Source organism: Pinus tabuliformis, chromosome 8, assembly GCF_031772625.1.
Source record: "Pinus tabuliformis cultivar Carrire ecotype Pingquan chromosome 8, CPIR1, whole genome shotgun sequence".
NCBI lineage: Eukaryota > Viridiplantae > Streptophyta > Pinopsida > Pinales > Pinaceae > Pinus > Pinus tabuliformis.
In genome coordinates, this window is record NC_142294.1 from 1,583,758,902 (window position 1) to 1,583,775,978 (window position 17,077).

A 17,077-nucleotide genomic window follows, 5' to 3' on the forward strand; every position below is an offset into this window, starting at 1 on the left:
AGGTGGATGTCATGGAGACACAAGAGGAAACCAGAAACAAGTTGAAGCAAGTGAAAGAAACTGAAGCCGAATCAACAGTTCCACCAGTTGATGATGGTCAGAGGGGTAAAGAAGGCAACGAAGAGCACATCAGTTTCGCCTCCGAATCTGAGGAAGAATCAAAAGAGAGAGATTCCGAAACTGATAACTCGCAAGTCACTCCTATCAAAACGATTAGGGGTCGGAAATCCAAGAAGAAACAGAGAGAGGAAAAAACTTATCTAGATGTCCTTCAAAGCTCTCAAAAAACCCTCAAAGGAATGATGAATACCAGATCTGGGCGCAAGAGCAACAGGGCTCCAAAAGGAGCCTCAACCCCTCAAGTCAGTAAATAATGAAATACGTCTCCTAGAACTATAGAGGATTAGGCAGCAGGTTGAAAGAGGAAGCCTTAAAAGACATAGTGAGAATATATTCGCCTGAAATCCTCCTCATCCAGGAGACAAAGCTGGAGGAACTTCTTCTCCTCCAATCCAGTAACGTTTTTTGGCAAAAAGGTCAAGGAAGAGCGGTTAGTGAAAGAGGTTCTTCTGGGGGAATAGCCACCTTTTGGAACAGTGCCATATATGATCTTATTCAATAAAAAAGTAGCCCCCACTGGCTTTACACTCAGCTTCTTCACAAAGATTCTGGTCAACAGGTAAGTATGTTTAATCTTTATGCTCCTGTTTTGCCAGGCGAGAAAAAAATTTGTTGGAACTCGCTTCAATCCTTTCTTTCAGAGCAAAATCCAGGAAATATCATCATTGCAGGGGATCTGAATGTCACCCTTGCTCTTGATGAGAAAAAGGGAGGCTCCATTGTTAGGGACCCTGCCAGAGAATGGGTTGAAGATATTATGTTGGGCTGGGATCTGGAGGATATTAAACCTTCTTCAGGCAAATTCACCTGGTCCAACAAAAGATTAGCCCCCAACCACATTGCTGCCCGTTTGGATAGATTCCTAGTCCACTCTTCTTTCCTGACATGCGGTCTTATGGCCACTTCTAAAATTCTACCAAATCTCACTTCTGATCATAAGCCCATCCTCCTCGAGCTTTCTCAGGATGGCAATTTAGGCCCCATCCCTTTTCGTTTCAGTCCTCTGTGGATTCAGCAAGACAGATTCCAAGAGGTGGTTTCTGAAGCCTGGAATAGGCCTGTCCATGGTTCTCCATTCTTTCTATGGGAAGAGAAAATTAGGGGACTAAAAAGAAGTCTTAAGGAGTGGGCAAAAAGATTGGAAACACCTACTGCCAAAAGAAAAGAATCTCTCAACAGTCTTGCTGCTCATCAAATAGCTATGGAGCAGAGTCCTGTAACACAAAATCTTCTCCAAAAAGAAGTCGAGCTGCAAAAAGAGGTACACAGATCTAGCAGGGAGGAGGAAGAATTCTGGAGACAGAAGTCTAGGAATCTATGGTTAAAGTCCGGAGATAAAAACACCGGCTTCTTTCACAAACAAGCCGAAGCTAGAAAGCACTTCAAATCAGTTTCTGAGATACATTACCAAAACACGGTGGTTAAGGATTTCGATGGCATTAAGAGAGCTGCTTATTCCTTCTTCAAAGATCTTTATTCAGCTCCTGAAGAAACCCCTATTGATCCTCATGCCTATCCGATGGATTTAATTCCCAAGAGCGTTAAGGAATCGGACAATGCTATGTTGACTGCTCCGATTAGCTTGGACGAGCTTAAGAACGTTCTGGATTTCATGGAGCCTGATAAAGCCCCAGGCCCTGATGGGTTCACTGTCAGGTTTCTCTTGACTTGCTGGTCGACAATTAAAAAAGATTTATTGAGAATGGTCAGAAAGTCCCAGAATTGTGCTAAGCTGGGCGGTGGCATCAATTCGGCCTTTCTAGCCTTGATCCCTAAAGAGAAAGGCACTTCCAAATTCAGCAGATTTAGGCCCATATCCTTGTGCAATTCAAGTTACAAGCTGGTCTCCAAAATAATCGCCAACAGGCTAAAGAATATTTTGCCAGCCATCATCCCTGAAAATCAAGGCGGATTCATAAAAGGAAGAAAGATATTGGACAACATTGTGCTGGTGCAAGAAGCGGTCCACTCTAGCTGCCAAAGAAACGAGAAAGGTATGGTGATTAAGCTCGACCTGGCTAACGCATTCGATAGGGTGAGACATGATTTTTTGTTCAATGTGATGAAGAAGTTCGGCTTTTCAACAGCCTTCATAAACTGGGTGAATGCCTGTATTGCCTCGCCATGGATCGCGCCACTGGTCAATGGCCGCTCAACTGACTTCTTCCAAGCCTCTAGGGGCCTTAGACAAGGATGTCCCTTGTCTCCACTCCTATATGCTATTCAGGCCTCGGTACTCAGTTTCCAGCTTGATCATAATCAGAAGATTCAAATCCTGCCTGGCCTCAGAACGACTCACAAGGTGAAGGACATCAATCATGCACAGTTCGCAGATGACACTTTGCTGCTTGGAGGAGCCAGCATAATCTCTGCCAGATCCTTCAAGAAGGAGCTGGACATTTACAGGTTGCTCTCAGGCAGCAAAATTAACTACCGAAAATGCTCAATCTATGGCTGGAACTGCTCGAACAAGGAGTTGTCTGATATTGCAAGACTTTTAGAAATGGATGGAATTCGAAATTGGGAGTCATTTAAATATCTCGGGATCCCAATCTTCAAATCCAAGCCTAAAGTTGCTCACTGGATGCCGCTGCTAGATAAGTTAAAGAACAGAATCCAAGCTTGGGGTGCCTCTTGGCTGAATAATGCAGGGAAAGTCATCCTTATGAAGTCGGTTCTTATAAGTATGCCTCTATATCAACACTCTGTTCTCCTTGCCCCCAAAACCTTTCTCAACAAAATGGACAGTCTGTTGAGAAGATTCCTGTGGGAAGGTGGGAACAACAACGACAGAAGGCTCCATTTAGTGAACTGGGAGACTCTCAAGAGACCTCTTCTGGAAGGCGGCCTCCACCTGCGTAACTTGGCTGCTCAAAATCTTGCTTTGGGATCCAAAATCTTGTGGAATTTAGTCTCCGGAAACTCTAGCTGGAGCAAAAGAGTCATTTGGAAGAAATACTTCCAAGGGCAACGCTTGAGATGCCTGGATAAGCCTCCAAGATCCTTAAAAGGATCTCTGATCTTCAATCTTTGCAGCTTTGCTATGGAGCAATTCAGCCATCATCTTTATTGGATCCCTGGTAATGGGAGAAAGATCAAAATATGGGAAGACTCGATTCTAGGTGATCAACCTTTGAATCAAGTGGATGGTCTAGCAAATATCAAAGCTTGGCTTCAGTCCTCCAATTTGCACACCCTGTGGGATATATCTATCTGGAAGAATGACCCAGATAGACTCTGGGACTGTTGGAATCTGGGGGAGGTTCCCCTTATGTTGCAGGGGGAAGCTTCACTATTGCTAGATCTGCTTCAAGGCAAATCTCCTTCAAAGGCCACCTCTAAAGACAAAAGAGGTTGGGGCTCCCTTTCAGGTTCTTACACTGCTGCCGAAGGTTATAAAAGAATGATGGCTGTCCCTTATGCTCCTCCTGACCCAGCTCAATGGAAATTTATATGGGATTTCCCCTCTCTCCCCAAAATTGACTTTTTCTGTTGGACTGTTGCGCACAATAGCATTCTCACCAGAGATAATTTGAGAAGAAGAGGGATGGAAGGGCCTTCCAGATGCCCCCTTTGTTTGTCTGATGAAGAAAATGTCAATCATCTGTTGTTGCTTTGTCCCTTTGCTTTGGTAGTCTGGAGGGGAGTTCTGAGGTTACCAGCAAATCTTGATCTCCCAGACAGCATTCCTTCTCTGCTCCGAACTTGGGCCAGCCTATCTCCCTTTTGCCTGAAAAAAAAGTCTTCTCAAAACAAGTTGGATGTGGATCCCTAAATTTATCTGCTGGAAGCTGTGGTTGGAGAGGAATAATAGAATTTTCAGAGGAGAAAGCTGCAATTCTACAAGAGTTATTTCTAAAATCAAAGCTCTGCTAGGCGAGGCTTTGGAAGCCAATACTACTTCAAGGAATGAAATGAGACTGGTCAAAGAAGAGGAGCAATGGCTTCAAGAACTGGTTCCGAATCTGAAGGAAAGGTCCATTCCTCCTGCACTTGCCCATGCCAACTGGGAGATTAGGATGGAGGAACTGGAGTTCATCAAGTGGAGATCAGCCCTAAATGATCACTGTTTATTCTTCGATGGGGCTTCTAAGGGAAACCCTGGGCTTGCTGGCAGTGGTGGGGTTCTTCTGAGTCCCGGAGGTTCAACAGACATGCGGTTCCATTGGGGCCTGGGCATCGAAACCAATAACAGAGCAGAGGCTCTCGCACTATGGCAGGGGCTGAATCTGGCGATCAATCGAAATATCCTCTCTCTCTGTGTATTTGGAGATTCTAGACTCATCATCCAGGCGATGACCTCTCATAAGACTCCCCATCAGGTTCATTTAGCCACTGTTATCAAAAAAATCCAGCTCTTATTGCCCAAGTTCAGTAAAATATCCTTCTACCACATATTAAGAAAGCTCAACTCTCAAGCTGATATGGAGGCCAATCTTGGCTCCCTCTGTAATCGAAGATCTCTGGTGGTCAACTCGATGGAATCCTCCTGTTCCATTCCCTGATGTTTCTGCTGATCGGACCTCTGTTCCTAATTGCGCCAAGGGTTAATACTCTTCTCCTCTTTCCTCTGATATCCGGGATCTCTCCTCAGTGTATTATCAATCTGTTTAAATTTATGATCTCAGGCCTATTTCATCTTCAGTCAGTCTTCTGTCAATGGACTCTGTCTCCTGTCAGAGCTTCAGGTTCAAAAGCGCCCACAACCGACCATCAAGATGTCTTATCAGCTCCAGATTAGAACCTGCTCTGTTCTCACACCTGAATACCGTTTACACCAATCTCAAAGTTTTCATCTCCGAAAGGCGGCAATTTGACTTGTATATCTGAGGGTTGCAATTTTGGGCGTTGGAGCTTCTTCATTCCAGAAGCATACTCTCCAAAGTATACGCGGATTCATCATTAGCACCGGCCCGCTTATGTTTGCTCGTCCAGGGAATGCCCAGGGAAGTCCTCTGGCCTTGGGCGTTGCTATGTCCATTGCCCGGCAGCATCTCATTCATCTATGCGGAACATTCATCTCTGTGGGACATTCTTCTTGGCGAAGCGAACAAACATCTGATCCTGATCTGATCCTGGTCACTGGTATTATCTTAAAATGTGATGAACCTGCTCGGTGCTCTGTCTCCTGATCTCGTTGACAGCATGTCAAAACAGCTAACCTGAGAATCCTTTCTCTGTCAATGCTGCATTGTAAGAGCCTGCGGCAGCCATTTTTCCGCCCTTAATAAAAATATAACCGTTATTGTCAAAAAAAAAAAAAACAATTTAATTGTTTTTCCATCCTTTTATTTTATTTTATTTTCTTTTTGCAAACATGTTAAATATCTCAATATTGAATATCATCTAGATTTATTAAATGAAAATGATGAATTGGTCTCTTATAATCCTGAATATAGAAAACCTTTTCGTTTTCAATTAATTCGATATTCAGAAATTCATTCCAATCATTTCAACGTTAGTCTACTTTAAATCTGGGGAATGTTCTTCCTTCACAACATGCTTTGGTATCATCTCCTTTGGAAAGTTTTCATTCTCTAACATATATACATTCATTCTTTTATGATCCCATTAATATTTGTTTAGAGCATGCTTTCCAAAAAAGATGGTTTACTAACAGGTTAATTGTAAATAAACTTATTTTTGTACATAATTTTACATTAGATGTTAAAAATAGATTTTGTTTCATTTTGATTGTTTTAGTTGTCTTGTTACTAACGTTTGATACAGGTAGGTAATAAAACGAGAGAATGGTTACATTGGAAGTATGATTATATATAGTCATGTTTCCTTCATTAAGTTAGAATTAGGAGAAGATTAGTTTAGATCATATTCAATAAATAATGGTTTTGAGTTAATTTCCTTGTATTAGAGAAAGCCATATCTTTCCAATAATATTAAATGAAATTCTTCAATGGTAAGTCTCTTATACTCACTTTCATTCACTTCTTTACTTTTCATATTTAGTTTTGTTTTCTTGTTTTCTGCTGATATATAACTCTCTTTTGCAGCTCTTCACAAACATTTTTACACCTTCACCAAATCAAAATTGCGAGCTTAAAGAAGCAGTAATGATTTTTCATCGAATCAACCAAAATGGGGAAGTTTTAAACCTTAATATTTTTCTTCAAAAGGATTACTCTGATTAGAAATAGGTTAAAACACTTTTTTCAAAGTTCCGCTTTTAAAAAAGATAAATAAATAGAAAATTTCCTCATTCAAATTGAATTATTACTAAATTCTTTTAACTTTGCAAATTCGATATATCTAGATTTCGACATAAGAAGAAATGTTTTCTTCATTATCTTTTCCCTCTTTTGTTAAGAAATTTGCATAAATAAGTTTGTAAATTTTTCCTTTTAGATTTGGTTTTGAGTGATTTTATTATCATACTTGTGAATGGTTATATCTTGAGAATTCAGTTATCATATCACATTTACTTTTTCTTTTAGATAATAATGTTAAATGACATACTCTTGGCCTTTCATCAACATCTCTTGAAAACCATTTTATGATTTTTCAATTTGAAAGTAGGAATTTTTCAGGAAGTGGTTATGAAAATTGATAATTAAATAAAAATTATTAACTCTGAAATTTTTTCCATTAAGTTGTAAATCTTTAAAAACCTCAAAAATTATATCCTTTTACTCTAGTTTCAGTAAAAAAAAGTTATCCTTAAAAAGTAAAGACCGTCTTACGACTAAAACACTTTCAACTCGAATTTGTCATCCAAAACTCTTAAGGAGTCAATGATCCTCCCCATCCATTAAAAAGGAAAATTTTAGAGTGTAATTCTAAAATATAAAAAATCTAAAAAGATAAGAGGTCTCATCACGAGCCTACTTACCATGTTCATAGGGAACCAATTAAACTGGCATTACCACACTGAACACCAAATCAGGGTAATGGCTTATGATTTTTAATTGTAAGACAAGGGGTCTCATCATGAGCCAACTTGTTCAGTTTGATTGTTACCGGTGAATGGCATTGTCATTATCTAGCCACCAAACTAGGAAAATGACTTTTTAGCATCAAAAAAGAAAAGAAAAGGAAAATAAAATTTACCTCTAATTATTGTACTATTAAATGGATGGGATAATGGATTGTTGTTGGTTAAAAGGTAACCCTGTCAGGTCTATGAACGCTTGTTGGCAGCAGTGGCTCTACCTGTGACAAACGAGTACATTATAAGCTAAGTCGTAAAAGACCCCCTACTTTATTTTCACAACTGATTAATGACTGATACAAGAATATGAGTTTTTCATTCACAAAATGTTTTTAAAATAATTTGCAATTTAATGAGTTTTATAGCCAAAGTAATTTTATTTATCTAGATATTTCAAAAAATAAATTCCACTTCTTAGATTATTTTTACTGTTTTTTTAGAAAATTTCATTTATCAGAGATAACTGGTTCTTCCAGTGAATCGCCAATTGTTGTACTGTTCAAGAATCCCCATTTTAATATATTATAAATTTCCTATGAAATTTGTTATATTAAAATAGGGACCCTTTAATTTTAGAAAAGTCTTTGATTATCCAAAATACCAAATTAAATAGCCCCCGAGACACAAATTATACTTGGGCTTAAGTATTAAACATTATGGGTTATTTGATTAAAAAACAAAATAAAACAGATTTTATAAGATTCCTGAAGGTTGAAGTCTTTACAAACTCCAACACTCCGCCATACCCCGCATCAAATCCATACCCTGCATTGCATATCCCATAATAAATCAACATAACATAAAAACCCCTCTACACCACGTATTGCGATATGCGATAAATCCCAGACCCAATGGGATTATAAAATCCATACCATAATTCGGAGTTATCGCGGTTACCAGAGGGTACTGCCTCATTCTGATTGTGATTGCGATAAAGCCCCAGACTCGACGGAATTATTCACTCCAATTCATAAATCCCTCACATCTGCACAATCGAAAGAATCATAGTCTTAAACTTTTCACATGCCGATTGCAATTTTGCTATAAGCCCCAGACCTGATAAAAATAATATTTCAATTCATAAAAATATCATATCCACGACTATCACAGTTATTTTAGCCATATCTCTTATTCCAAAGACTCCTGCTAAAAGTGATTGCGATATACGATATGGCCCAAGCCATCTTCCACGTCATAGTCACGTCACCATGACATCATCCTGCATATCAAAAATCATGAATCTTTCATGACTATTGGTGTTGTACCGCTCCGTTATTGCGATATGCAATATAGCTGTACCCGATGAGATTATATAATGCAATCCATAAATTCTTGCATCCACGCAATCGCAAAATTCACGAACCTTAAGCCATTCCTCCTCTGCCCATTCCGATTGTGATTTGGTATTATTCAAAATTTCGTCTATTTCAATAGGGATTCTCCTTGCTTGAAATATGATGATAATTCAACCCTCGGTCTAAAAGCGATTGCGATTTTGCGATAAAACCATAAAAGTCTTACTTGTCTTACCACATACCTCACTCCGCAAGACTCTCCATGATGGTTGTGTTAGGAATTTATTACATCTCTGTGTTTTTCCTGATATACTACACAAGTGATTTGTTTCAAATAAAACTTTCTTATCAATCTCATTTATTTCCAGCTTATTGATTCCTATTTTTCTTGTTTAGGTTCATGACAAAGGAAGACATATGTGTTGATAAGTGGCACATCAGTTCAAACAGACGGACAAACATCCAAATAATTCGATAGAACAAACGAAGTTGATGAAGACAACAAATCACTTTCAGAAACTTCTACCAAAATATTGTTTTCGTTTAAGCATTATTAAATGGATCTGTTTAAATGCCCTCAATGCTATGCATAATAGATTCAGTTGCTTTCTGATATATAAGCTTACTTGTTGTATGAATTAAGGTCCGAAGTTTTATGAAGAAAGGCTCACGAAATCTCGCACTATTGTACTTTCACACTTTTCTAAATACAATGACTGGAACATTGTTTAGGAATTTTCATAAACAATTTCGAGAAGTTGCACTTCTGTACTCCTAAAATCATCTTCCTCAGAAGGAATAAACTATATTGCTTCTTTTATGAGTTGAGTAACCTGCATCTGGTATTTGTCTATTTGTGCCTCTGTTTTGTTCATAAATAAACAGTGAAATTATCTTTTCAGATAGCTGATAAATGGTATTTCTACTCTTCTCTACAATTCATGAATTCTTGAAGGCACTATTGTATAAATATTTAGAGTTTTAGGTTACAGGAGGAAACTTAGATCTCAGGGATTATTGAGGATTTTTATTTTGCACTCTGAATTATGTTTTGATGGGCAGAGTTTGTACTATTACAACTCTAGTTTTAAAAGCATAAATTCAAAGCATTGTAAAAGACTGTTAGAGACAAGAGCAAGAGAAATGCATTCAATAAATTAGTATTTTTAATACTATTGTTTTAAATATTAGTTTCATTTTATAATGGTAGGAATGTGTTATTTTTTCATATTTGTGCACTATTGTTGATATGAGTAATTTGTCTTAATCATATGTTATTATTTCTCTCTACTCTTATGTGTTGAATTCTGATTTCTGAGTAACTATTTACTCAATAATCTGTCTTTCAATGTCGATTTAAAAAATAATGATATGCTATGAACTATTTCCTCATATTCTTGTTTAATCATTCGAATGACTGATTTAACAATCAATATCATTTTGTGAACTACTTCATAAATGTTATTGGCTGATTATTTCAGTTAAGAGGTCTCTAAATAGAATATGTTTTGGTATTCATAATGTCAGTTAATTGAGCTATTTTGTTAGCTTAATATTCATTATAAGCCAAAGATATTTAAATCCCAAATCAATTAAATATCTTGCTCTCGGTTGGGTTAGATCTATATCTGCCTAATTGAGATAGGATTAGGATTTAGTTCATTTTTCTTGCATTTTATAATTAGTTTGCATTTAGATTAATTCTACATTTCTAGAAGTCCTCTTTTGAGGCAGAACTTTAGATTGGTTTGGTTGTTCCAAAAAACAACTTAAGGATCATTCTTCTTGCCTGATCAACTCGAAGAATTGATTTGATGGCCCTAGCTATTAGCAATTGAAGACATATTTAAAGCTGATAGTGGTTGGGAGAAGGTAATTTCACCTAATTGAACCAATTGGAGCCATTATCCCAAGCGGAAAAGGATATTTTTTTAGGTGTAGACCGGGTGGTTATCCCCAATGTTGTTACAACTATTTTCAAGGCCTCAACAGGACCCTAAATACCATTGGTAGTAGGTTAAGCGATGTAAGCCCTCAAAAGTTTTCAGCTCCCACCTGTTGATTTCTATAGCATCAAATGTGGTCTTGCCTCGAGATTTTGTAGAGAGGCTAAGATACATGCATTCTCCAATACCCAAAAATCATTTGGGAAAATTCCACCTAGAGATGATTTAATTAAAATAATTAACTTTTTAAAATGGTTCCCTAAGTCTAAACTTAGGAAATCTGGTTATTTATAGGGTATTAATTAAATCAGGTGTGAATCTTCTAGAAGAAGACAAGGATCTACTCCCACTTAATCTTAGCATTGATTATGTTTTAATCTCGGTCGTTGGAGCTTCAATGAGAGATTATAAGAAAGAGTTTGATGGGAACTTGGAGAACACATCGAGTGAGAGATCAAAGATCAAATTTCTCAAGGGTAGCAGCGTTGTGTTGCCGGAGTAAGATCGAGTAATATTGTTGCAGTGAGGGACAGGGATAGTAGTTCAGAGGAGAGTCTTTCCAGATCAGAAGAGTGTAAAGAAGAGAAGGCAGAGAGAATTTCAGTGAAGCCACGAAGAGCTTCAGAGGGAGTTCGAATTCTAGTAGGAGAGATGAGATTCAACGCTAGAAGTTGGGATGTGAGACCGGAGGGCCAGGAGATCGAATTTTCATACAATAGGTGCTCAACAGTGGAGGTGATGCAGAGCCCAGCTATTGCGACGCATATCTTTGTAGGATTGACATAGAAGCTGCGCAGAGGCAACATGGGACCAACCATCCAGCCCCTAATCAGTTCAAATTTCCCAAATCAGTGTGAGATTTTTCTCCCTAACCTTTTGCCAGTATTTGTTTGTATCGAATAACCAGTTTGGGCATCCAACAATTTGTACTCCAATTTACTATTACATAATAATTAAAACCCTTAGTTGCTACATTGGTTTTCGCAAGTTGTGTTTTTCCAGGGACATTGTCCAAAAACAACTGCGTTGATGTGTGTGTTAATTTCTCTCTAGTGCAATATTTAGTTTTCGCAGTATTTTATTTTGTATAGGCTATAGTGTATGTATTTCAGTATTTGTTGTAGAAAATTGCAAGTAACTTATTCAAGTAATTTAACAAGTAGGTGAAATATTATCAGTTTTCTGCACTAGGAATCGGGTAACCAACTTTTCACACCATCGGCCCCCCTGGCTCTGTTCCGGTCTCTAAGGTGGTCGAGCCTGCCCCTCCCTCGGGCATGCCTAATTTGGGTGGCTTTGGTCTGGTGTCAGAGAATCGTTTTGGGATCTTGGGCACTGGTGTTGTTGTAGAATGTTCAGTACCCCCCCCCTTCCTCCTTTCAGGAGGCCCCAACCCCTCGATTTGCTTCCCTAGGCCAACCCGCAAAAAGTCATAAGGAGTCGAGATCTTGGTCAAACTCTAACAATAGTTCTGATGAATCATCAGAGGAAGAGGAGGACGTGGATGATTTCTTGACATCTATGGAAGGTCTGGGGCCTTTTGTGTAGCTGAAGTCTGCAAACAACAGACCAAAGAGTGCAAGAATGAAGAAACCAACCAGAAAAGGGGAGAAAGTAGGAAGAAAAAAAAGGAAGTCAGAAGGGAGAAAACTAAAAAAATACAAAGAGTTGGGAGTCCAGCACACTATTCCTCATCAGCTAGCAAGTGTAGGGAACAAAGGAGGGGGAGGGAGAAAAGGAAATAATATGGGCCTTGGTAAGGGGGTGGGGAACCTAAAAAAGTGATTAAAGAATATAATCTCTTGGAATTGTAGGGCCCTGGGATCAGTAAAAATAATAAATAAAGTGAAATCCCTAATAAAAAAATAAAGACCATAAGTCACCCTCCTACGGGAAACCAATCTGGATGATGAGTCTCTCATCTCAATTAAAAACAAGATTTGGAGTACTAGTAAGATTGAAACAACCAGTTCAAGAGGAGCATCAGGTGGCCTCTGCATGATGTGGAATCCAATGAAACTGCAACTGGTAAGTACTCTAAAAACTACCCACTGGATAGCAACTATTTTTAATATTATAGAAAAACAACAACTCTTCATAGTGATCAATTTGTACATGCCCACTCACTTTGAGAAAAACAAGAATGCTGGAAATCCTTGATGGAGTTAAAGGGTACAGAGTTTGGGCATAATTGTATTATTGGAGGAGATTTCAACACAACAATGGGAAACCATGAAAAAATAGGGGGATCCATTATTCATGACGCCTAGCAGGAGCATATGGAGGACCTCATCTTAACCCAGAATCTCTTTGATGTAAAACCCCAATTTTTTTTGTATACTGCGACCAACAAAAGAATTGGAGTGAACCATATTGTGGCCCAAGTGGACCATTTCCTATCCGCTTACAATGTCCTAATCCTAAATTACAATCTCAAATATTTTATTCTCCCATGGTCCAGTTCTAATCATCAACCGATAAGTTTGATTATCTCCTAGCCCCTGGATCTTGGCCCAATCCCCTTTTGCTACTCTCCCCTATGGCTAGAAGTCCCCAATTTCTCAGAGGTGGTTGCCCTTTCCTGGTCGGGGTGGATCGAGGGAAGCGCAATAAACTTCTGGGAATTCATGATCCACCGATTGAAAGGATGCATTAAAAAGTGGTTAAAGGAAAACAAACCAAACATGCAAAATAATATCAAATAGATGGAAGATAAACTTTCTTTAATATAGGGAAAAATGAAATCAACACGAGTACAAGAATCGTACTTCCATAAAGAAGCATAAATTTTTAAGACCCTTCATAAAAACATTAGAAAGGAAGAGATATATTGGGGATTAAAATCTAGAAATAACTAGTTGAGGGCTAGGGACAGGAACACCAAGTTTTTCCACAAGCAAGACAAGTTCGGGGAATCAAGAAACAATATAAATAAGATAAATCACGGGGAGGATACCATCAAGAAGTTTGATGAAATTAAAAGAGCAATGGTAGAGAATTATCAAAAGCTATATACAAGGGACCATACATGTGATATTTCCAACGAATAATTCTTGCTTGATAATATCCATGCGATGGTGTCAAAGGATTGGAATTGCTCTCTGATTTCCCCACCTACGGTCGAGGAAATTCAGAAGGTGATTTTCTCCTTCCTCCCTAATAAGGCATCAGGTTTGGATGGATTCTCGGCTAGCTTCTATCATTCCTTATGGGATGTTATAAAGAAGGACCTTTGCAGATTGGTGGGATACTCCTTCAGACGCTTCGCTATGGGGGGTGGCATAAATTATTCCTTCCTGGCTTTGATCCAAAAAGAATCGAATCCCTCTTTTTTCTCTAGATTCCATCCAATATCCCTCTGCAATGTCTCCTACAAAATCTTCTTGAAGATGCTGGCCTTTCAGCTTAAACCTCTATTTCCCTCTCTGATCTCTGAAAACCAAGGGAGGTTTTTCTCATGTATGCAAATATTTGACAATATTATCCTTATCCAAGAAGCTCTAGATTCTAGCTGGTGTAGGGGGGATCAAGGGATGATCATTAAGCTGGACATGGAAAACGCATTTGATCGGGTAAGACATGGATTCCTTATAAAATTCCTTAAAAATATGGGGACTGATGATGCTTTCATTAGATGGATCAATCTTTGTATTGCTTCCCTTTTGATTCCTCCGTTGGATAATGACAGGGCGACAAGATTCTCAAAACTTCGAGGGGCCTTCGTCAAGGGTTCCCCCTCTCGCCTTTCTTATATATCATCATGGATGATTCACTGAGAAGGAAATTGGAACAAGAAAGAGCAACCCTCAACCTTCTAGGCATAAGGTGCAAGGAAGGCATCAAAAGTATAAATCATGGGCAGTTCGCAAATGATACAATTTTGATGGGTAGAGCCTCGATCACAATTGCTCGACGATTCAAGAGAACCTTAGATTAATTCCTCAGTGCGTTGGGGGGAGACATTATTGACAACAAAAGCCACATCTACAACTGGAACATCTCTAGACAAAAGGAGAAAAAAATCGAAGAAATCCTGGGGTTTAAAGCAGTCCGAGAGTGGAAAGAATTCAATTATTTAGGGATCCCTATATTTCTAAGAAGAGCTTCCCCCTATGCCTGGAAAAAAGTGCAAGATAAAATGAAAACAAAAATTTTAAATTGGGGTGATATTTGGCTCAATTACGCAAGTAGAGAAACCCTTGTAAATTCAGTCATGTCAGCGATCTCTCTATATCAGTTTACCACCCTACAAGCCCCTAAGAGCATGTTGCATCAAATGAGAATGTATATAAGAAAATTCATGTGGGAAGGAGGTATAACAGAAACCAAGAAGTACCACTTAGTGAATTGGAAAACCGTCAAAGTCCCCAAACAACATGGGGGATTGGGAATAAGGGATTCGGGGTTAGTAAATATGGCAATGGGAGAAAAATTATATTGGAATTTGATCACGAATCCGAATTAACGTGGAATCAGGTGATAAGGGCCAACTATTTAACTTAGAAAATTGATCATGGGAGACAAGAGGCCCCTGGGATGGGCTCCCCCATTTGGCATTTGATTAACTCCTCTAGGGATATCATCAACAATAATCTAAGCAAAATTCCAGGGAATGGAGCCTCCACCAAGATTTTTTTGGATTCAATTCTGGGCCTCCAACCCTTGGAATCAGATCTTTCCCTGGTGGATCTTAGAACCTTCATGAGTCAAAGTGGGGTGGAAAATCTGGACCAGATTTCTGATTGGAATCAGCAGGAGGCTGGAAGGGTTGGAAGCTCGAAAATATCTCGGAGGCTCTTCTCCTCCAAAGAGATAAACTTATCAAGAATTTAAGAGGTTGTGCCCCCATAGCTCTTACAGTGGAAGATAAGTGGGGTTGGAAAAATGCCAGTTACACTGTCAAAGAAGGGTATTCGCACTTGCTCTTAAATACCCAATTACTGCCTAAAACCTCCTTTTGGGGAAAAATATGGAAAATGAATTCCATCCCAAAAGCCATTTTTTTTTTTTGCTGGCTTCTCTCGCATAAAAAATTCTTACAACTGAAAATATTCAGAAGCGAGGCCAGATCGGCCCCTCAAGACACTTGTTATGTGAATCTATGGAGGAATCAATTCCTCACCTCTTTCTCCATTGTCGGGAGGCTAAGGCAGTTTGGTCATTGGTCCTCAACCCTCTATTATACAGAATTTCTTGGTCTTCAGACCTTCTGATGTTTTTCAACTCATAGCACAAATTTTATTTGGGCTCCCTTAAGGCCAAAAGAAAATTCAAAGAAATATGATCTACTCTTCCAAAGTATGTCTGTTGGAAAATTTGGCTATCAAGGAGAAAGGTTATATTCAAAAAGTCTTGGACATCTGCTAGGGTAATAGCCATGACAACCCTTTCAGCATGTATGGAACTGCATAGACCAGAAATAGACCCTTCCTTGGATAAGCTTGAATCCACTTGGTTGGCTGTGTGGGTTGGACCCCCAGCCTCACAACTCTTGGGTAGATGTGTTCCCTCTCGAGCCTAGTTGATTCTAAGGTTGTCCTCGGAAGGTCTAGTGGAATGGATCATATCTTGATTCAATGGACCCTTCAATTCAATGGAGCGTCAAAAGGTAATCTTGGGGTGGCAGGAGGGGGGGAGATTCTCATTAATCCCAAAGGAATAATCGAATATAGATATGCACTGGGGCTTCGAAGGAAGAAAAACAAACAAACATAAGCTTATGTCTTGTTCCTAGGTCTAACATTGGCCGAAAAGAAGGGGATTGAAAAATATAGGTCTTAGGGGACTCCATGTTGATCATTAGGCATACGAACTATACTTCATCAACAAAAAACATTATCCTAAATCAAATTATCAAGAGATCCCAAGGGTTTATCCCCTCCTTTGATTTCATGTCCTTTTTTCATATTTTGAGAAGGAATAATCAAGAAGCCAATAATCAAGCAAACCAGGCCTGCCAGTTGAGTGAAGAAAGAAGTATAGTGAATGAGGTCAAGGAAATGATTTGCATCTCCTAATTGCATTCATGAGCTTCAAGTTCTGAGTTGAGGAAGTCATTCTTGGCCTTGCTATGAAGTTAGCAAGTATTAGCAATTCGGATTATGCAGATAGCCTATAAGTCCCCCCCCCTCCTTTGACTCCCTCTCTTTTTGACCCCCCCTTCCCCTCCCACCATTTCCCCTTTTTCCTATTTAACCCTCCCTTCCCTATGCTCCACCATTCTCCCCCTCTCTTCTTGCCATACCCTTCTTCTGTTTCGTCCCTCCTACCCTCCTCTCTATTATGTTCCCCTCTCCCGATTCCTTCATTCCCATGCACCTTGGCCCCTGTCGCATCACTCCATGCGGGACCTGGCCTGTCCTTGGACCTCATGGCATGGGTTTCCTCTGCTTGCAACCACGACATGTCTACGTTCATCACTCTGGTACAAAATTTGTGCCTTGTAGATTATAAAGTGTGAGTATCCAACCCCCCACCCTGGATCATGGTGCAAAGGTTAGCGCATAATCTCAGGCGATAACATATTAATGGGGAATTCGTAGCAAAAATTAATTCCCATGCTTAGAAACTCTCTGGTTTCTCGTGGGAGGAAGGTTTGGATGAGAATGACGGACCATGAGCAGAGCTGGGAAATAATGGTGGATTGTTGGGAATTTATGGAAGTTCATTGGGATTACAACTCCAGCAGTACCACTCCACTGTACTGCATCATCACACAGTCCTGCAATTTCTATTTAAAGAATAACAATATGATTAGTTTTTATGGTTTA

General features: G+C 39.2%; 1 protein-coding gene across 1 annotated transcript; it reads left to right on the forward strand.

Moving 5' to 3' along the window:
• The first annotated feature begins 1,015 nt into the window (after nt 1–1,015).
• LOC149242107 (uncharacterized) lies at nt 1,016–2,982 on the forward strand. Its single transcript, XM_089370760.1, has 2 exons — nt 1,016–1,776; nt 2,772–2,982. The coding sequence occupies exons 1-2, from the start codon at nt 1,016–1,018 to the stop codon at nt 2,980–2,982; spliced, it is 972 nt and encodes a 323-aa protein (XP_089226886.1).
• The last annotated feature ends 14,095 nt before the right edge of the window (nt 2,983–17,077 follow it).

Excerpts from the sequence above, each read along its gene's own strand:
- LOC149242107 (XM_089370760.1), top strand. The coding sequence starts at position 1,016 with ATGGCCACTTCTAAAATTCTACCAAATCTCACTTCTGATCATAAGCCC. Across the intron at positions 1,777-2,771 it reads CCTGATGGGTTCACTGTCAG|GGAAAGTCATCCTTATGAAG; the intron begins GTTTCTCTTGAC and ends TGAATAATGCAG.